Consider the following 21,800-nt stretch of genomic DNA (forward strand, 5'->3'; position numbering starts at 1 on the left):
AATAACAAACTGTGTTAAGTTGTATATTCTTTGTCTTTTTTATTTTATTCATTTATTTTGTTTATTTTTGTTTACTGCAGCATAACTTCCAGTTCTTTCTGGTTTTGGTTGATGATGCACTGGGCGGAGGAAGTGTCTTCTCAGTTGCAAGCCAAACAGGTTTCAACCGGTACCGGGCTGCTGCCTGCTGCCAGTCTGCTTTCTCTCACTGCCTCTGTAAGCTGCAGTGGGAGAACAGAGAAGGGGAAGAAAAGAATGACGAAAGAAGGAAAGAAAAGTAGAAGCTAGACTCAGCATGTGAGATCACACACTGAGGTGGTTGATGAGCCTTTGGGGTGAATAACTAACTAGACAAAGCAGATGCAGTATTCTGCATACAATGATATTTACATACAATTTGTATGTAAAAAATAATTAAAAAAAGACTCCTACTGTCTGACATTCAATCAATTAAACTTTTCCTGTTTTAGCTCCAAAAGGAATACCAATGTTTCTATTTGCTCAGAATGAGAGATAATTTAATAGTACAATTTTAAAGCAACATCAGAATTGGTCACATTTCCTTAGTTTTTGGAGAACTGCATGTTAAACTGAAACCTTTTGCTTATCCTCCACAAGTTTCTAACAAGTTTCCTGGAATTTTGTCCCTTTCTTGACAGGACTGTTGTTACTGAGTCAATGTTGTGGGCCGCTTTGCTCACACACCCTTTTAGCCCTACCCACAGTTTCTGTGGAGTTGAGATAAGGACTTTGTGATAGCCACCACAAAACACATTAATTGTGCTTTAGCAACGTTGTAACAAATTTTGCAGTATGCTTTAGATCATTGTCGATTCGAAAGATCCGTTTAACTTCGTGGTTGACGTCTCAAGATGTCGACAGTATTTTGACATAACAGTATTTCCTCTTGATACCATCTATTGGGTGAAATACCCGCCTGCAGCAAAACTGTTGTACAAAAAAACACCATTCCCCCGTTCTTCACTGTTGAGGTGTTGCTCTCAGGCTTGCAGTATTTTCCCATTTTCCTCCAAAGGTAATGATGGTTATTATGGCCAAACATTTCCACATGTCTCCACAAATTGAGCGATTTGTCCCTGAGTGCATTTAAGTAAGGTAACATTTTGTTCTTTTGTTTTGTGTATTTGCCTTGGTGCTCACATTTCACACCACACACGTTGATGGGACCCGTCTCCTTCCTGCATGCATCAAAGAAACTTCTGCAGTTGGGCCCAGTGTTTCCTTAGAATTAAGTGTCACTTTCTTCTCAGAAGTGAAATGACCTGTCCCTCAAACAAAAACATGTAAATTCTAGAAATGTGTCTAAGCTTTACATTTTTTCCTCACATCGTCTCTCTGATCTGTCAACAACATATTGCACCACATATTTTACATAATCTTAATTTGGTTAATGGCTTGCACCTGAAGTACACCAGCAATGCTGCACACTGATTGCTTAAAGAATAAATACAGCACAAAAAACTGAGAAACATGTTTCCTTGCCGAATATTTTAGCCTTGGCGTTATTTTGGTTCTGAGATGGAGCAGTGGCCTGCCCAGTTTGCACCTTGTCTCTTACCTAATGACCTCTGGAGATACCAGTACCACTACCACAATGTTTTTCCCTGACATGAACATATAAAACACTGTTTTTATTTATTTACAACAACTTCACATCAAATCATTGGTTTTAAATGGTTTAGCTGCTTACAGATCTTTCCTGTCACAATTTTACTGTTCATCACTGTCAAATATACGGATGGATATCTTTTTCGCAGTTATATAATTAATAAATGATGTGTGTAATTTGAATATAAATTTGGTAATGACTTTAAAGTGACATCAGTGGTACTAACACAAAAGTACTTCATGAAAAACGAAGGTGTACATAATACAAATTGCTAAATTTCAAAGTACAGTGGTTTTCTTACCACTTCTTTTCAAGCTAAATGCATTCTTGTTTATGTATAAATACAGTATTATCATATAAAACATAATTTTGTTAACAACAGACAATGTCTTGTTCTTTATCTATTAATATTACTGTATATATTTCTGTATAAGTGGATGTTTTTCTTTGTTTCGTTTTTACTTATTAAGGGGTACAATATGCATGTTTTTTTTATATGACTCAAAACAAATAAAGCAATAAATAAATGATTGCAATAGTTCCTAAGCATGCTATCAAGTGCTGCAGAAGTATGTGTTGTCAAGGAAACATCCACAATATGCAGGACAGTGAGGGACCAGGCCTGGGGGCCACGGCATTATGGGGACTGTGGCGAGACACACGGTCGGTGGGATGAACCAGATGAAGAAGTAAGAAATGTAATCATTTGGTTTTTTCTTCAAACAGTGAGGTAGAGGTTAAACCATTATGGGTTTCCTTTTTAGGACACAGACTTTTCAAAAGCCCCTGTATTGCTGGCAGCCAGATGAGTGTGTTGGCAATCAGACCACCAAGGTAGAAGTGTAAGAAAGAAGAAACTTGGGGGAACAGGAGGTAACACACAGACATTCTCACTATAGACACTTACAGTTCTTTAGCTGCACATCAGAAACCACAAACCAGCGACAGCCCTAAACAAACATACTTGTTTCTACGGCAGGTGCTACAATTTTTTTTTGCACAGAAAAACCCACAGATCCCACTCTCACACACTCCTGTACTTTTGCTTTTTGAGCATTTCTAAAACATTCTGACAGAATAAAGAAGTCATGTTGCAGAGACCTGCAAGGACAGCTTCCTAAACTCAGGGTAATGGTATGCTTAGCTGGCAGGTCTCTTTTATCAGAATGAGAATGCCTTCAAGTCCCAACTTGAAGGCATTCATCTCACCGGTGATGTTTGCGCAGACATGTCTGTCCAGCACGTTTTGCTGCGGCGGCGTTCCTGGAAGGTCTGGCCGATCAGAACCTCTTTATGCTTTTTAGTAACCCACATTTCCGAACTTTTAAAAAATGTAACTTCACGGCCAAATATGAAGGCCTTGCAAAAGTGTTCACGTCCCTTCAACCTTTTTACATTTTGTTACGTCACAAGAACAGACTTAAAAATTATTTTGGGGGGAATTTTATGTGGACCAAATTACTCATCATTGTGAAGTAGAAGGAAAATATTACATAGTTTTGCAAAATTTTCCCAAGCACAAATTTGAAAAGTGTACTGTACATTCACAACCTTGAGCTCTTTACTCTGATGTACCTGAATAAAATGCAGAAGTTGGGGACACTTTTCTTCAGTGACGCTGGTCAGAGTTGACAGAAAAAATTGAGAGATTGTGGAGAAGTTCACCTTCCAGCAGGCAATGCCAGTAAAGATGGGTGAGATCACAGTGTTTTCACAGATTGGTGGCCCAGTCAAAGTCCAGACTTAAATTTAAAATCTCTTGCAAGAATTTGGATGTATTGCACTCCATTTAATCTGATTTAGGCTGACCAATTTTTAAAGAAGAATTGGCAGGATTTCAATCAGATGTGCCAGATTTGTAAAGGAGCCAAAACACTTTCAGCTGTGACTGCAGCAAACATTGTTCTGCAAAGTTTTGACTCAGATTTGTTTGGTCAAAGATTTTGAACACTACTATATTTTATTTTTCTTCCACTCCAGGCTCATTCCTTACTTTGTGTTGGCCAGTCACATAAAATACTAAAAAAGGAAAAGTCAAAGTTAGTGAACACTTTTGCTAAGCGTATAACTTGAGCTTTTTCCAAACCACAGAATTTGCCTCAGGGCAGGGATAAAGTAAGGGTGCATGTAACAAATCTGTTATTGTATGGCGCCACCTGCTGTCGTCTAAATGGACAAAAACAAGTATTGCGTCATGTCGATAAATCAGTTAAAATTTCTTTGCTATTTTAAAGTTAGAAAGGAAAAGAAGGACGGAAGCAATTCAATAAATGGTTGACTTGTGTTGGGTTTAGTCATTTTCCAACCGGGTCAGAGGAATGAAGGAACCGTAGAGTCACAGACTGGCACTGAGTCATGGGCAACACAAACATTTTTATTTTTACTTGAAGAAAAAAAGAAAATAGTGTTTACATTTTGAAATATTTCTTATTTGGATATCTAATTCTTTAAAGTATTGCATGTTTTCAGGAAGACTTATCAAGCACATGCCTATAAGGCAACTTAAGTTGCAAACCATGATTAATGAGGTCTGACTTTGTTCTGTTAAAAGAATCAGCGAGAAAGACCACCAGCATCTGACAGTGGTTTTCAGACATCTGGGGTCTTTTTGTAGTGTAGATGACAGAAAATCACAGATCAAACTGTAAAAAAGTACACTAAAAATATTTAAAGAACAAAGCCTGTGAATTTTTATATAATAGAATAGAGTTTGGTTCATTTCATTTTGTTTTTTATGGCACCAATTTAGAGCAAGTCATCTCAAGACACTAAAAAGACAAACAAATCAAATCACATTTAGTCATACCCAGTCCAATAAAATCAAAAATGATTCCATTCAATTCCATTCAGTCCATTCCATGCAAGCAGTATCCAGTAGATACTGATTCAAACACAAGCAGTCTAATTCCATGCAACTGTCAACACGATGTTCCAATTCAGTAGCAGCACCAAAAGACAATCAACTGCATAAAGTAAGAGTAAAAGTGAAATGTGCTGAAAAAAGCACATTTTGATTTCATTTAGGAAATAAAAAAAAAATAGTGGTAATAAGAATGCATAATGGATATCTTGTCTCCATGGGCAGTGTATAAAAAATACTTTATATTCATTCTGAATAAAAACTGTTGAGAGACAGAAACAACCATTGCTTCAAAAACATGTCTCTCAGATATTTAAGGCAAGACACAAAAATGAGCCACAAACTAGAATGTGAAATCACTCACAAGACATTTATTAAATCAATGCATTTGGCCAAATGGAGACACAACTCACGCACCAACACGAACAGCAGTACGTCCCTGCAGGAGGAGGTCGTGTCTCAGTGCGAGAGTGAGGACTTCATAGTTTTATCTCTCATCCTCCCACCCCGAGACATTGCGAACCCCTCCAACTATTCCCATACACTCAAACTACCTGTCAAATCCTTTCCTGCATAAAACACTCCACTCTTGGCTGCTAACCATTTAAGGAGTTATGGTTTCTTAGATATTTCACCTTTTACTTCTGGTAGAACACTCTGACCTGCTGCACCCTGTTCTGCCATAATTTGCTCTCCTTATCTAATTGTTGCACGCAAACAAGGTTATTCATCTTATCCTTAGCAGGAACATTTCAAACTATAATGACAATACAAGTTTGTAAAGGGTTTAACACAGTGTAGCAATATAAAGCATTACATTTGATATTCAAAATATGCAAAACTCACTCAAAGCATGAATATACTTGATTACATTTTTTTATTTCTCCACAATACATGAACAAATGTTCAAATTAGTTGTCAAATTCCTACTCAATGATTTAAAAAAAATTAATTTTATGTTTCTGCACTTTTTCTAGCATAAAAAACAAGCAGACGAACAAATTTTGCACTTATAGGTTTGATATATATTGTCCTGAGTGCCCCAATTCATTTTTTGAATACTTCTTTACAAAATCTGTAGTGGAATGTACCAAGGTAAAACAGGTAAACTACTGAAGGAGTAGCCCGTAAAATTCAGCATGAGTTCTGAGAAGTGAAAAGGGAGAAGGTTTAAATTAATATTAAAATGCTAAATCAATTTTCTTGATGACGTTAGTGTGGGCGAATCTAAAATTACAGGGATTATTTGCTCTCGTAGGCAAGTTTTAATAGCGGGGTGTCATGAAAAACAAAATGTAATTTGTTCTCTTTGACTCGCCGTAGTTTAACTGCCACGTGACGAGAACCGCTTATAAATAGAGGTGCGCCATACGTTCGCCTCTAGGACTGAAGGAAAGAGCGAAGAGTAACATGGCGTCAACGAGTCGGTGCGTAACCACTTTTTCCAACTATGTAGCGGTTTTGTTTTTTTTTCATAAACTCTTTCGAGATGTCTTACGGTGAACATTTACATTGTCAGCTTTGGAATAGGAAGAAAGTATTGTGCTCGTTCTACGAATAAGCCGCTCCCTTCACTACGGTTAGATTTGTTGGGTCTATTGTGCTTGGTGACAGCTAGTTAGCTCGCGGGGTCGTCAGTAGATGCTGCCAGAAGTCGTCGTTGTGTCGCCGCTGCGCTGCTTTTAAATCTACTTTTTCCTGTTTTAAGGTGTTATATTAAATTAAGTTAAAATGAAATAAAAGGTTTAATCTGTCTATGGATTCCGATTACACTATACAACCCAGACATCTGTAAACTAGCAGGCTATTGAGAACAAGGCTCAACAACTCCAGGCTTCTTATTGTTCGTACAGTCTAGGTCCAGCTAATGTTATCTGCTGGAAATTAGTTAAATTATATCCTGAAAAATTCACCTCGCGGTTCTCATTTCCGTGAATTGGATGCAAAAACATCAAATTGAGGACAGCTGAGCTGCTACTCAGCGTATCGACAGGTTTATGATCGAGCTTGACCTTTGCTGTAATTATATGTTATTATCTACCTATGGATTCACGTCTGCGCGTCCACTGTGTTTAAGTCTGTCTGCTTCTACCGCTTTGCTCCCTTTTCAAGCCGGGCCCCTAAGCTGATCTCATCAAGGTATGCTCTGTCCTCTGTGTAAACGGGAACTGAGAGTGAATGTAAAACACAGAGAACGGAAAGTTTCTATTTGTAAATTATAGTCGCAGTGAAAAGGGGGTTTCATGCTCTCTCTGTTTCGCAGGTTTTCATTTGGTGTCAATAATTTAGTCTTTTTATGGTCATAACATTGTGCACAGAAACAGCCTTACAATGTCGGCACATAATTCAATTCTGTAAGGATGCATGCTGCCAGTTGATGCCAATCAATGCATTGATTAACAGATCATCTTTAAAGGTTAGCTCCTCTGTGAAAGCTGACATTTTGAGTTTGCTATAAAAAGAAATGTTGACTAAATGCCGGACAGACATAGTATTGTATATTTCTGTTCCACAGTGCGAGCGATTATTGTCAGGACTTAGAGGACGGACTGAACAGAACCAAGTCTTGTGGAACAAAGTGCTTCAGGCAGAGGAGAGCATAATGGAACCGCTTTGATAGAAAACCTGCGTATAAAACCAGCTCACAGATACGGTGGTGGAGGGGTGATGGTCGGGGCTCGCTCTGCAACAATCACTGCAACTTGTAGTCGACCGTACCACAGTATGGGGGAGTCAGGTGTGATTGGTAACTCGGTTACCTGAGGCTTTAAGACCAGGTTAAGAGCCGGAGGATCTCTATGGTTCTTCATGTTAGTTCCTACCATAGGAAGCAGACCTGCTTTCATCTGGCTTTGTCAACAGTCTCACTGTTTGCGTTTGCAGTGGAGAATCTCTGGCCTTACCCAAAGTTCAGTGTCCCAACCATCCTGATGCGTTACTGGTGGAGGACTACAGGGCAGGCGACATGATTTGTCCTGAATGTGGCCTTGTTGTTGGTGAGTATTTACATGATGAATGTTGAGAATACACCTTCCGTCATTTTAAACCTCACTTTGTTTTTGTGTTTCATTATGACTCACCTTTTTGAAATGTTATGGGATTACAAATCATAATCCATCAAAAGGCTTAAAATAATTTACACGGAGCTATTATTTTGATTAAATGTGGAGACCGGAGAGAAACTATGACTAAGTTCACTGTGTGATGCTGCAGTAGCCGACGTTACGGATCAGCGCACTTACCTTGAAGCAACACTATTCAAACGTTTTGGTGACTGGAGCTGATCTGAAAGACGACCACACGGCAGTGTACTTTAAATCGTTTGTATGACAGTGTGTTGACTAGTTCTGATTATCCTACTGTCAATTAGCGACATTTTAAAATTTCTGAGCTTCAATGCATCTGAATGGCAGTTATGTGTCAAGCAAATAAGACAGATCCCAACTCTATTGGGACATTAATAATTGAACTCACATTCACAATGGTGAAAGCCAATAAACATCACATTTTGATGAGTGCCATTACCAAAATCATACACATGCACTATGTTGGTCAATGTTTCATTTCTTATGGTTCAAAATCAACTCTAACCAGGTTTGTTTTTAGTCTGGATCTAGAGGAACTCAGTGTTTCGTCTGTTTTTCAGTTTTCTGGAAGTTTGTTCCAGATGTGTGGTGCGTAGATGCTGACTGCTGCTTCTCTGTTTGGTTCTGGTTCTGGATGCAGAGCAGAACCAGACCCTGAAGACCGGAAGGTTGCTATGACAACAGCAGATCTTTAATGTTTTGTGGCGTTAAGTCGTTCAGTGATTTATAAACTCATAGCAGTGTTTTAAAGTGCTAAAGTTTTCATAAGCACATGCAGAATAACACTGAAATTGGGATGATGTACTTGCAATGTATATTATTTGTATGAAGACGAGGCTTAACGTGAATATATGAGTTCACATTGTAACTTGAGCTTTACTGTTAATTTAGACAAGTTCAGATTGTTTCATATGTAAACTACATATTCGTATCTAGTGAAACCTGCACATTTTGACATTTATAATAAATTCAACTATAATTTCTTTTTATCACAACCATTGATCTTCAAAAACAGCAGCTATGATGAGGCGCAGCGTCCTTGGAGCCGACACATTCTTCATGTGTTTCGCCTTCATTTTCTCCTTTAATATTGGATTGTTTTGCTTTTTGATAAATGTCACATTTCAGAACAGATGTTCGAATTAGTTTTTTTAATATATCAAAAAAAAGAAAAAAAAGAATGTCATCGTTGACATTTTTTGCAGCTGATTGCTTTATTCAGAGTCTAAACGTTTTGTGTTTAAGGTGAGGTCTGAACTGTAGCACACCAAGCCAAACATCTCAGAGCCACTGGGAACGCTGGGTTCTCCGGTAATGAGCCCCTCAGCGCTGGGCGGGTCAGGTGGGAGAAGAGCTGCGTCGGCTGCTCTCTGATGAAAGCTCGGCTTCTGGCTTGCATTTCTGCTGCAGGCCTCTGAGGAGATGATGACTGCCACTCCCAGTCTGCGACTCACAGCTGACCTGGATTCAAGTCTTTTAGTTTCTACAAGTCACCTGAAGAGAAAACAACGACCTGTTTGGACCGGTCTGTCTGATGTGGCTCCGATGTCTCTAGATGGTTTAATAACTCGCTGCTGCTGTGTTGTGACTCTGAAATAGACCTCACCTTCACCTCGATCCGACTAAAATGAAACCTAAACATCATCACAGATCTGTTCTGACACCAGGCTGTGTGCGTGAGGCAATAGCATCCAGAATATTACACCATCCTCTAATGATCCCACAGGGATGGAATATGACTAATTCATCATCATCTTTAATCATCATCAGCGTTGCCGTCTTCTCTCTGGAATTTGGCTTAAGTCTGTTGACAGACTCAGTTTCCTGTCAAATTTAACAGGATAGAAAGTCCTGAGGGCAGCAGTCAGCATCTGGACACACACAGCATTCAGAGCTGTATGAGGAGAATTCAGTGGTCAGAGGGAGACGTCTTCATTTCTAGATGCATTGGAATGAAATCTTGTTGGGTTTCATCCACTAAATCAGCTCCTGCTGTGACCAATAGAACTGAAAGAATTTATTTATTTTTTTAGGTTTTGAAAGTTAAGAGCTCTTTTAGCTTTTTTTTTTAATTGATGGTTTGTTTACAGATACTAAACAGGAAGTAAGACGGGATGAAAGAGCAACTTGTTTACACAAACTGGATCTTTTTATTTATTTATTTTTTCAGAATGCTGTATTTTGTTGTTGAGTTGTTTGGTTGATGCAGGCGATCTGTCTGCAGGTGACCGTGTCATCGACGTGGGCTCTGAGTGGAGGACGTTTTCTAATGAGAAGGCTCTCAAAGATCCATCCAGAGTGGGAGACGCTCAGAACCCCCTGCTCAACGGAGGAGACCTGACCACCATGATCAGCAGGGTGAGCCGCAGTCCCAAAGGGAAGCATCTCCATCAGTATTGCCTTCAGACGAATCGAGAAATCGGCCCAGTTTCCTTCACGTTGGGTCATTGGCGATCAGCCCATACTGATCCTCCAATTTTATCTGTGTCTGAAAACATCTGCAAATCAGACACCGTCTGTTTGTTGCAGTTCACACGACTGGGGTTTGGGTTACTAAGGTGGTGATCGCAGAATGTTTGCCGAGCAGACGCCTCGATGGCCCCCAAGCAAATAACAACGCCTGGGTTTGATGTTCTGGTTCTTTAACAAGCAGATTCGGCTTCAGGGTTTATGTTTGTGTGGCATCTGTGTGTATGGTTTTACAAAGAAAGATGAATAAATACAAATTACAATCCAACATGAAAACCAATAATAATTTTGCAAGCTATAAACATTATAATCACATTACTTGTCTTTTAAGCTTTGCTACTACAAGCCCTTATGACTTAGCTATATTTGGTAAATAAAATAAAATATTCTTCTTACTACTCCAGACTTATCTTAACTAATAAAGTTAAAACCAGCCACTGTCCCAATCGCGAACACCATCTCACATCTGCTCACGCAACATTAACAATAATCAACTCACTGATGCCAAGTTAGCAACTTTGTTGCTTCATTTACTGACTTTTTAGACAAAAAAATCGGTATTGGCCAAAATCCTAACCAGCAGCTGGGGCGTTTCGATCGATGCGCTCCTCTCTCTACCCGACTGTCAGCAGCCATCAGCTCCTCACTGCGGTCCGATGTGTGAATCGCGTGTTTCTGTTGACGCATTGAAAGCATTTCCTCCACAGGGAACGGGCGCGGCCAGCTTCGATGAGTTCGGCAACTCAAAGTACCAGAACCGGCGGACCATGAGCAGCTCTGACCGGGCCATGCTGAACGCCTTCAAAGAGATCAGCACCATGGCGGATCGCATCAACCTGCCGAGAAACATCGTAGTAAGTTCAGAGAGAGGAGATGGATTCCTCAACCGAGTTGGTTGGTTCAGAACCGGTCGTCTTCTCTCCCTTAAAGTCACATCGATCCATTTCAAAGTTTTCATGTTGAACATCTTTACTTTAACTGCGCCGATTGGCTTCTCAGGACAGAACAAACAACCTGTTCAAGCAGGTTTATGAGCAGAAGAGTCTGAAGGGTCGAGCCAACGATGCCATCGCCTCAGCCTGCCTCTACATCGCCTGCAGACAAGAGGGCGTACCAAGGACATTTAAAGGTCAGACTTGTTTTCTCTATCTGGTCTAAATAAAGCTGATTTTCTCTTGGCTTTATAGTGAAATATGGCTGGCTGATATGCATGAAAAACGTATGCAGCCAACCTGGTGGCATCACCTTTCCTCTTTAATCCAGTTTTCCCTTCAGCCTGTTCTTTATATTTAAGCAGTTATGAGGCACGGCGGGAAAACCCGAAGCTGCTGCTGCATAAGTTACTCAACAGGTTGTTGCTAGGCAACCAAAGAGCGAATGAGTTGATGCCACCAGCCTTGCTTAGCTGGCTGTGAGAGGTTGAGGTAAGGCTCGTCTTCTGCCTACATCCCCCAGAATGCTGTTCAGTTCTGGATCAGAGTTCAGTGAATTTTCTGTATATTGAATATTCTATCTGATGTATTATCTATAATGTCTATTGTGATATATATGGTTATTGATTTAATGTCCAGCCTTACTATGAAACATGAAGTCATGGGAACAAATAATCCAATTTTTAGCCAAGAATGGATCTTATGTAGGTAATTTCCTTTACAGTTGAGAAACAGACTAAACCAGGACTAAACCGACTCGTCCTCTCTTCCAGAGATCTGCGCCGTCTCCAGGATCTCAAAGAAGGAGATCGGCAGATGCTTCAAGCTGATCCTGAAGGCTCTGGAGACCAGCGTGGACCTCATCACCACGGGAGATTTCATGTCCCGCTTCTGCTCCAACCTGGGCCTGCCGAAGCAGGTGCAAATGGCCGCCACCTTCATCGCCAGGAAAGCCGTGGAGCTGGACCTGGTGCCCGGCAGGAGCCCCATCTCAGTGGCCGCTGCAGCCATCTACATGGCCTCCCAGGCCTCCGCTGAGAAGAAGACCCAGAAAGGTGAGGGGTTCTGTGGAAACACTGCTGGCTCTCACTAGCTGCGTTTCCATCACAAACGTGCGCAAAACTTTGTCGATATTCCACTAATGTAGAATAAACTCAATTTTCGCAATTGCGGCGTTTCCATTAAATGAGAAATTAAATGAACATTACACATGAATAAGTTTGTTCAAGACATTTAAAATCATGACGGGGACAGATCAGTTACATGAGATGTATTCATAATTCAGAGTTGGCATCTTACACAGGTGTTAGAGCAGCTACATATGCAGCATTTTGGAGAAATTAGCCTATAGTTTTACAGAAGAGCTATAGATTCAACATGTTCAAATGACACACAACCTCTCATGAAGTGTGTGACGCTGTGGAGCTCTGGTGGAGTCAGCTGTACATTGTCTAAAAACAACACAAAAACAAAAACGTATGCGTTATCTACCAGATAATCTTTCCTTAAGGTTGCAGCATATAACTTCTATAAAAAGTTTTTTTTTCTTTGACATAATTGTTAAAATTGTCACTATGTCGTGACACTGACATTATATCATGAAAAGGATATTTAGCTCCTGCTGCCAGCTGCAGACATACACTGCTCTCAGAAACAGCCAATCAGAGCCAGGGGGCGGGTCTTAGCGCTGCTCACCCCCTTACTCTCTGCTGTGCTACAGCTAGCTCCTTGCACCAGATCCTGCTAGGAATGCTAGGGCTAGTTAGCATGTCCACCGATGATGGTGGATAAAGTTTTCCTGGAGCAGTAAGTTGCTTCTCTGCCATTTAGCAGCGACTACATGAGCATGATTGACAGCACTAAGATCCGACTCTGATTGGTTGGTTTTGACCAGGAGCTGTACATTTCTTAAGATAATAGTAGCTCAGGGAGGAGGTGGAGGAGCTTGATTATTTTCAGATATCTGTCTCATATTATCCTGATAGTTTGTTCAATATGTAAACATATTCTACATGCTTCAAGTTTTTGCTTGTTTTTCCCCCCCAGAAATCGGCGATATCGCTGGCGTTGCCGACGTCACCATCAGACAGTCCTACCGACTCATCTATCCACGCGCAGCAGAACTTTTCCCTCCAGACTTTAAGTTTGACACGCCTGTTGACAAACTGCCTCAACTGTGAACTAGACTCCGCCTACTTATTGCTGAAGTTTCTCTGCTGTACATTGTTTTGTTGGTTTAGGGTTTGAATATTCTTTGGTTGTGCTCAAAAACAAGCAGCCTTCAGGGAGGCACTGTGACAGGAATACAGCGGACACACATTCCAGAGCTTGAATAAACAGCTTGCAGACTGTACTTGCAGTATTTCATTTGACTGTATATACTGTACCATGTATATATGTCCAAGTGGGAAAACGTAAACTTGATGCTTTGAAACTTTAGGCTCCTTTCATATTGTATACACAAAGCATTTGTTTTGTAGAAAATTTTTGCCAGGTTCTATTTTGTTTGAATTGTTCCAAGTAATTTAAAACAATAAAACATTTTCAATTAATCAGCTCATGGTTTGAATTAAAACCTTCACATGTTGCTGCACACTGCTAGTCAGCTGTCTGTAGGAAGGTATGAGACTTCACAAAGATGAAATCAGCTGTGTGAAAACATTTTGCAACTTGATTACTGACCAACTAATGCGAGCTTTCTTGTTAAAAAAATTATTTACAATCAGCTGGCTGATTGTAAATAATTGATATGTAGTTTTTTTCAATCTTAAATTTGACTTGCTTTAGATGGAGCCTACTGTATTTCAGTAACTCCGTTAAGCCAGGATCTTTCAGCAGTGAAATAAAAATAAGCCAATATTACAAATGTTTAATCTGTGCATTCATGATAGGTAACAGTGACTGCAAAGATGCCTTTCTTTAACATTATACACCAGGATGAATGAGAACAGTTGTGATTTGGGTAATTTGTACCATCCATTCAGTTTATATCTGTTCTGGAAACAACATGCACAATCACATTTAAAAAAAACACTTTGTACAATCTATTTCCATAATTAAGAAATGTAGATAAACTATTGATAAAATTAGTGCTTTCAGCTTACCTGTGTACATACAGTATGCATATAATATACTCCCTGCCCTCTCTGTAGTGACGCATTAGCAGGTCTGACATATTGAATGAGTCATATTTAACATGCACACTGACAGGAAGTCAGCTGGAAACATCCAATCAGATTTACGGAGGAAGCGCCTGCTTTAATGGCGTTTTAGCATTAAAAGCTATATGTAGTGTTTTACCTGAAAAATTAAAATAAACTCGTCAGTTTTGGTGTGCTGATTTTACTGAGGTATCTTTAGTCAAAGTTCTCTCCATCACAACTGGCTGGGGACAATAAAACATTTTATTTGAGTTCAGCTCCATAGCTGCAAATTAGGGTTATTGTAGAAAAAAAAAAAAGGAAGTTTCTGTCAAAAAATCAGAATTTTTTTAGATCAATCTCAGAAACTTTCTAGAAAAAATTTTGAAATTTATGAGATTAAAAAGTCAAACATTTGCTCAAATTTTGAGATTAATTTCTAACATTTTTGACTGTTGAAACTGACAAAAATGTCCAAGTTTCTTTTAGAAAATTTCTGAGATTCATCTCAAAATGTTTTTTTTTTCCTAGAAAATTGTTGACTTCTCAAACTCAGAAATGAGAAGTTTTACGAGAAAAATTCTGAGATTAATCTAAAAATTTCACACTTTTTTTCCCCCATCTACAATGGCCCCAATATGCTGTTGTACCCTAGTGGGCTTTTCTATAAGGCATTGAAATGTAATGCTAATACACTGCCAGGCCAAAAAAAAAAGTCGCCACCTGGATTTAACTAAGCAAATAGGTTCAAGCCTCCTATTGGATAAGTACTGCATAGGCGATTATCTTTCAGCTGGCAACAAGTTATTTAACCCCAGCTGATGCAATGAGTAACTCCTCATTTCTTAAACAACCATGGCAAAAGACACATCCTGTGGTCGTGGAAAAGACGTTAGTCTGTTAAAGAAGGGTCAAATCATTGGCATGCATCAAGCAGAGAAAACATCTAAGGAGATTGCAGAAACTACTAGAATTGGGTTAAGAACTGTCCAACGCATCATTAAAAACTGGAAGGATGGTGGGGAACCATCGTCTTCCAGGAAGAAATGTGGTCGGAAAAAAATCCTGAATGATCATGATCGGCGATTATTTAAACATTTGGTCAAATCAAATCGAAGAAAAACAACAGCAGAACTCAGGAGTATGTTTAATTGTGAACGCAACAGCATTTCCACACGCACAATGCGAAGGGAACTCAAGGGGTTGGGATTGAACAGCTGTGTAGCTGTAAGAAAACGTCTAATCAGTAAGGCTAACCAGAAAAAAAGGCTTCAGTTTCCTAGGGAGCATAAAGATTGGACTCTGGAGGAATGGAAGAGGGTCATGTGGTCTGATGAGTCCAGATTTACCCTGTTCCAGAGTGATGGGCGCATTAGGGTAAGAAGAGAGGCAGGTGAAGTGATGTACCCATCATGCATCATGTCCAACAAAATATTAGTGTGTGTGACCATTTTTTGATGGTGACTTTTTTTTTGGCCAGGCAGTGTATCTGGTCTATTTTAAAGCATTTTAAAAGAAGACATCTTGAATGTTTTCTCTAGAAGTGACTGGTTGAATTCTCGCCAGAGGGGAAGCGTTGTCTTTCAAGTCAGGAAGCTGCTGTAGTAGTCAAGATGTTAGCTGTAGCTGACCGTTCAGTGACCAAGCCGTCACTGAACACCAGGTCCAGATATGATCCTTGCTGAGGGATTTACAAGAGCACATAAAATAACACATCAAATATGTGACTGAATATAATCTGTACATGTTTTTTTTGTTTGTTTTTTTTTTTAATCTGAAGACAGCAACACTGAATAATGTGATTGTAATGGTGCTGTCTTCTCAGTCCGTATGGAAAACATTCTCAGTGGTCAGTCAACGGACACGGCGGCGATTTGTGCAGGATATCCCTCCACCTTCCATCCAACACAATTCCATTCAATTAAAAAACAACAAAAAAAAAAAACAACCAACAATCTCATGTGGATTAAAAAAAACAACAAACATCTGAGGTCCTTGTAGAGGTCAACTAGATTTTCTTAATGGCACAGTTTGTTCTCTCAACATTTTGGGCAGGGATGAAGGAAGGATTGTTTATAAAAAGTGAGCTCCAGTCATCGCTGAGCTGCTTAGTTCACAGTGTGTGTGTGTGTGTGTGTGTGTGTGTCTTTGAAGGTGAAGCTAACACCAGTCAGCGATGTAATCAAAGTCAGAAAACAGGTTCTGCTCCTCGGAGCTCAGGACTCGGGGTTCTCTGGGGGGGGTTAAAATCGGAGCCTCTGAGGTAAATTCATCGTCGAAGTTGCTGACGTCGTTGGCGCCCTGGATGGTCGGCACGAACGGCGGCTTCACCTTCTTGGCCAGCAAGCCGTCCCAGTCCAAGTTCTATGAACGCACACACACGCTGCAGTGAGTATTCTGGTTGCGCATCATTTTAATAAAGAACGTCTGGGCTTTTCTTCCCCTCTTACCCTGAAGAATAGATGTTTCTTAACTTCCTCTGCATCTCTTTCTCCTGCTCCCAGACGGCGCTCTGGGCTCCTCCTCAAAAGCTGCAAACAAAGAAAACACGAACCAGTGAAACACCTCAAAAAATATATATCAGCTTAACTTAATGTATATGATGGATTTTATTTGGATCTTTAAATTATTTAAAAGATTTTTATTAGAGTTAGTTATAAAACATTGTATCAGGGGGGAAACGATTTGGTTCAAACATGATACTGTACTCAATTCTCTCAGTAGCCACTAGAGGGCATCTGGATTTATGATTTTTCAGTGCCTTACAAAAACATTGATACTTCCTGAACCTTTTGACATTTTATGAGGTTCCAACTGCTGACCTCAGTGCGTTATACTGGGACACAGATTAATGCGACACAGTGTGACTCATTAGTGTGGACTCATCCTGACACACACCCTCCTCATGATGGAGATGGCCTCGGTGGAGAGGAAGCGTGGGTAGCGGACTTCATCGTTCACGATGCTGTCGAACACCTCCTCCTCGTCATCGCCAGGAAACGGCGACTGGACACAAACGCAGATGGTTACAGGAAGCCCTGCCTTGCTCGCAGGCGGCGGTAATCTACCCAGAGACTGCGGCTCACCTCTCCCACCAGCATCTCGAAGATCAGCACGCCCAGCCCCCACCAGTCCACGGCGCGGGTGTATGACGTCTCCGTCAAAACCTCCGGGGCCAGGAACTCCGGTGTGCCGCAGAAGGTGCTGGTGCGATCCCTGAAGCCCATTCCTGAGAGCGGGACACACTGATCAGAACCAACGGCGCTTCACAGCGCGCTGTGCTGACAGGACCGGATCAAGCAGGAGCATTTTATCGAAGTAGTGTTCATGCAATCTGTCGTCTTACCTTCTTTGCAAAGGCCAAAGTCAGCGATCTTCACGTACCCCTCTGTGTCCAGGAGCAGGTTGTCCAGCTTCAGGTCTCTGAGGATCACACACACCTCTCGTTATATAGATAAATTATTTTTTTTTCATAAGATTCCAGAGATTAAGTTAAAGTTTGTTTTTAAAAACATTTTGGAGAACATGTACATGTAAATACATGAGGTGACTCATTTCCATCTCTATTCCTGGCAAAAAGGATAAAAAACACTAAATAAAACTACAGAATAAAATAAAAATACATAAATCACCTTAAGATTGATATGTTTTACTAAATGCTGACATTTTTGGCTTTCAAAGAGCCTGTTTTTAAGATTTTTGTTTTGAAATGAGATGAGAAGTGAAAAGTCATATATACTGTATATGTGTGTAAGAACTAGCTTGACCCACTTCAGTTTTCCTATGTGGAATTGAACCATCAACCCTAGAAGCTGTTTTTGATTTTGTTCAGGGATTTGTGATAAAGTGTCATTTCACTATAAACCAGTGAAAAAATCCCTTGAATTTGTTTCCCAGAGATCAACGTTGACTGTGCAGCATTCAGAGGAACGTACCTGTACACTATCTTGTGGTCGTGTAAAAACTGTAATCCCAGAACGACACACGCTGCATAAAATCTGCAAGAAGACAGAATGGCAATAAGAACATGGCCGTCACTGAGGAGAGCAGAGAAACAGAGAAAATAGTTTGAGCATCAAATCAAATGGTTTTCACGCCGGTCGTGGTTGTGATGGTGATGGGAAACTACACAAGCTGGATGAAAGCTAGAGATGCACCAATCAGATATTAATATCTGTAACCTAGAGACGGGATACAGTGTCCAGCTGGACTACCTGCTCCTGGACACTGACGGGATTCAGATATTATCCCATTTCCGGGATAATACTGAAACAAATTCTAGATTTGTATGAATGACAATGTTCCCAATCCATAAGGGCAGATCTAGTTAGTCTATGCTGTTTTCTGAGCAACATTTTCCTTTAACATTCAATTTTTTAATTATATTTAGAATTTAGAATTCCACTGTCTGAACTTTATAAAGAAGGTTTGCAGCAGTTTTTTTATACGTTTGACCAATATACCAATACACCATATATATGTGTATCTTGGTCACATATATATGACCATCACATATACAGTATATGTGTACCTTGGTAGTTGTTTTTGTCAGTTTCAGTCTCTGTATTATTTATTTTACATTGACTGTTCTACTCCTAATTGCACTGACTGAACAAATGAAAGTTACATGTCTGACCGCACTTGTGAAGCTGTTGGAGCATTTAAGTGTTCGTACAGGTGCACAGTTATCAGATTCATTTGTAACTCAGTGTAATTATGTGTGTGTGTTAAAAAACAACAACAACAAAAAAACATTTTCAGTCAAATCAGCTGTTTTTCTGCATCTCATCGCTAAACCTCAGATATCAGTATCTGTAGTGAAAAAAGTGGATCGGTGCATCCCTACTGAAAACATCGCCAGCAGCGTTTAGAACGTGTGTGTGTGTGTGTGTGTGTGTGTGACCAACAGGAAGTTGTGGCGCCACTCACACGGCCCGGGGCTCAGAGAACACGTCGGCGTGGATGTGCATCATCAGGTCGCCGCCCGCTGCGTACTCCATCACAAAGCAAACGTGCTCCGACGTCTGGAAGCACGCAAACAGGTTGACCAGGAAGGGGTGGCGGACGCTGTTGACCGTCTCAAAAATCCTCTTCTCACACATCAGACTGGAAGACGGAGACAGCTGGACTTCAGCAACAGGCAGGACTTCAATTGAGTTAGCATCAGGACTAGCATGATGCTAACCTTGTGTGTTCATAAAGACGGCAAAACTACAAAGTGTGTCTGAGGCGCCTGCAGTTTGGCACTCATTTAAAGGGCCAGTTCAGCATTTTGAAGGAGTTGAGATTTCATTTTGACATCTCTAGTTATAAAATGTTACATATTAGAGTTCAACTGAATTATTTTACACTCATTTAACATCATTTAAGTGTGCCATTTTTATAGCACCATTTGAGATTGATTAAACAATTATTCTATTTGTAAAAACGCTAATATTTAGAGATGAGCCTTAAAGATGAGTCAAAATTGTTTAATAATCATAATAATAATAAAAAAAACAATCAAAGTAGAGCCAGTATTGAAAAGAAGCAGGAGTGGACTGTCCAGATTTTGATAAACAGTCTAAGTTTGACAGTTGTTGGCTTAAAAATTTGGGAAGGGAGTTCATACACCAACATATGATGTGCATTGCTGTTTTTGATGACAACACTTGACAAAATGTATTGTTTGTTCTAAAGTTGGTGTCTGTCTGATGTTTTCATGACTTTTTGTTTTTGTGTTTTTATGATGTAAAGCACTTTGAATGGCCTTGTTGCTGAAATGTGATATACAAATCAAATTGACTGATTCATTCACAAGTTGTGGCTTGAGATTAATGAAAAAAGATCCTTAACCTTAGAGAGTCTGGCATTATGTTTAGTGTGTGAGTCCAGTCGGAGGACAGTTATAACTGCTTACCTGTCCACCTCGTCTCGAGCCACAATGTCTCCTTTCTTCAAAGCTTTAATGGCAAACATTTCGCCTGTACTTTTATATTCTGATAACAGCACCTGAAGAGCAAAAATTAATAGAAAATTGGTGAGTTTTCTTATTTCATACATGATCTCCATCTATTTTCATAAGCAAGTGACAAATATTTAAATCTATGGGAAAGGCATGAGCCAAATATGGCAGTTTGGGAGAAAAATAATGTTTGAAAGGAGTCTGCCTGTGAGAAAACAACCAGAAGAACTTGCCTTTCCAAAGTGGCCACGTCCAAGAACTGCCACGCATTTAAAATCTTGGAGACTGAAGTGGAACTGCTCTTCTTCCCTTGAAGAGAGATAAATGGATGCAATGTTGCCTAGAGATGCCAGGGGGCAGCATTTACACAAATAAAATCAAGTGGATATGTCACAGATGCAGAATCAAAAAGAGTAAAACAAAGACCAGTCTGTCCTACCTTATCTCTGAGTCCTTCTGAATGGAAGTGAGCTCCAGGTTGGGATGCTGGAACTCTGGCTCCAGAACCCCGTCAGCGTCTGGTTCCAGAACCGTGCTGATTCTCTTGTTCAGAAAGTTGAATTCACTCAGTGCGTCCTGCAGACACACACAGATAATGATGTGTTGGGTGGAGCATCATCACAGATACCTTGCTGTTCCTGTGACAAAATCCCACCTCCACTTCCTGCTTGTTGGGCATCTTGTTCTGTGCAGGTGGTTCTCTGACATCATCAGGTGCCACGTAGTGTTTGGGTCCTGGTGTGGGTTCTTTGTCGAAATCCAGCTTGGTCACCAGTGGATCGCTGTGAGTGGAGCAGAGGAGGGGGAGTTTTATTTTACATCTTTTAAGAGACAACAGAAGAACCCTCAAATTATTCGGCTTCACCTTCCAGTCACAAATCTGACCCAACTTCCTTTATTTTGGGAGATCAGTGATCACCGATCTGAAAATCAGCCACTCTCCTCTTTCTTTCTGCTATGTGAGAGAGCTGACTATTAGCCCCGCCCACCAGGTCACCCCATTGCTGCCAACTTAGCAACTTTGTAGCTCTATGAAGAGATTTTTCAAAAGAAAAAAAAGAAAATTTGGTTATCAGCCAAAATTGGTTTTAAAGACTGGTGATCGGCCAAAATGCTCAGACACAAAGGTAGAATTATTCCAGAAGGGTGCTGGTAACTTAAAAAAAAAATACATACACTAAAGAACATTTGACCAAGTTTTAAAATATAGATTGACATCTATGTGCATAAACTTGACTTCACTCCCCCAAGCAAAAGAAAAAACAGTCCAAAAGCATCATTTCCAGCCCAGAATGATGTGCTGGTTCACCTGCTGGGTGTGGGGGAACCAGGAACGCTCCCATGGCCCATCTCAGGAGCTTGGGGGCTGAAAGAGTTGGTGCTGAGATTGGGTATGGCTCTTCTCACCAGCCGCCCCCAGGTGGCGATGTTGATGTTCATCTGGGGGGCCCGTGGGAAGGTCTTACCTGATGAGAACAAGTGAGAGGGAAACAAAACGAGGGATATGACGGAAAGCATGGGCTGTGTGAATCAATGGCAAAAAGAGAACATTTCAGATTAGCTGATTTAAAAAAAAAATCATTTTAAGTAAGCTGGTTTCATTTCTCTAAATGAGGTCTTTGCAGCCTGTGGCTCTTATTAACTTTGGTCAAAAATACTAATATATTAGTGTTTTAAACTACAACAGTAATAAAAAATGCTGCTTGTTTTTATGTGATATAAGCAAAACATTTTCACAG

At 40.2% G+C, this 21,800-nt stretch overlaps 2 protein-coding genes across 3 annotated transcripts in view; one reads left to right on the forward strand and one right to left on the reverse strand.

Annotated features, from left to right (window-relative positions):
- The first annotated feature begins 2,414 nt into the window (after window positions 1–2,414).
- On the forward strand, window positions 2,415–14,008 carry gtf2b (general transcription factor IIB). 2 transcript variants are annotated; one of them, XM_028019707.1, is made up of 7 exons: window positions 2,415–2,503; window positions 7,374–7,486; window positions 9,801–9,934; window positions 10,753–10,899; window positions 11,045–11,174; window positions 11,751–12,032; window positions 13,024–14,008. In XM_028019707.1, exons 2-7 carry the CDS (start codon window positions 7,456–7,458, stop codon window positions 13,155–13,157), a joined length of 858 nt encoding a protein of 285 aa, XP_027875508.1. In that variant the 5' UTR covers window positions 2,415–2,503; window positions 7,374–7,455; the 3' UTR covers window positions 13,158–14,008. The 2 variants fall into 2 exon arrangements, with proteins under 2 accessions (XP_027875508.1, XP_027875507.1); XM_028019706.1 differs by lacking the exon at window positions 2,415–2,503 and adding an exon at window positions 5,812–5,917.
- Window positions 14,009–15,845: 1,837 nt separating this feature from the next.
- pkn2a (protein kinase N2a) overlaps window positions 15,846–21,800 on the reverse strand; it is a 42,979-nt gene continuing 37,024 nt past the window's right edge. Inside the window, exons 12-23 of the mRNA XM_028021525.1 lie at window positions 21,371–21,527; window positions 20,717–20,843; window positions 20,501–20,637; window positions 20,295–20,370; window positions 20,017–20,108; window positions 19,047–19,223; window positions 18,053–18,115; window positions 17,464–17,540; window positions 17,204–17,346; window positions 17,016–17,123; window positions 16,568–16,648; window positions 15,846–16,481 (exon numbers count right to left, since the gene is read on the reverse strand). Coding sequence (XP_027877326.1) covers window positions 16,278–16,481; window positions 16,568–16,648; window positions 17,016–17,123; window positions 17,204–17,346; window positions 17,464–17,540; window positions 18,053–18,115; window positions 19,047–19,223; window positions 20,017–20,108; window positions 20,295–20,370; window positions 20,501–20,637; window positions 20,717–20,843; window positions 21,371–21,527 — 1,442 coding nt within the window. The 3' untranslated portion in view covers window positions 15,846–16,277. The remainder of the gene's footprint in view (window positions 16,482–16,567; window positions 16,649–17,015; window positions 17,124–17,203; window positions 17,347–17,463; window positions 17,541–18,052; window positions 18,116–19,046; window positions 19,224–20,016; window positions 20,109–20,294; window positions 20,371–20,500; window positions 20,638–20,716; window positions 20,844–21,370; window positions 21,528–21,800) is intronic.

The sequence above is a fragment of the Xiphophorus couchianus genome, chromosome 6 (genome assembly GCF_001444195.1).
Source record: "Xiphophorus couchianus chromosome 6, X_couchianus-1.0, whole genome shotgun sequence".
Taxonomy (NCBI): domain Eukaryota; kingdom Metazoa; phylum Chordata; class Actinopteri; order Cyprinodontiformes; family Poeciliidae; genus Xiphophorus; species Xiphophorus couchianus.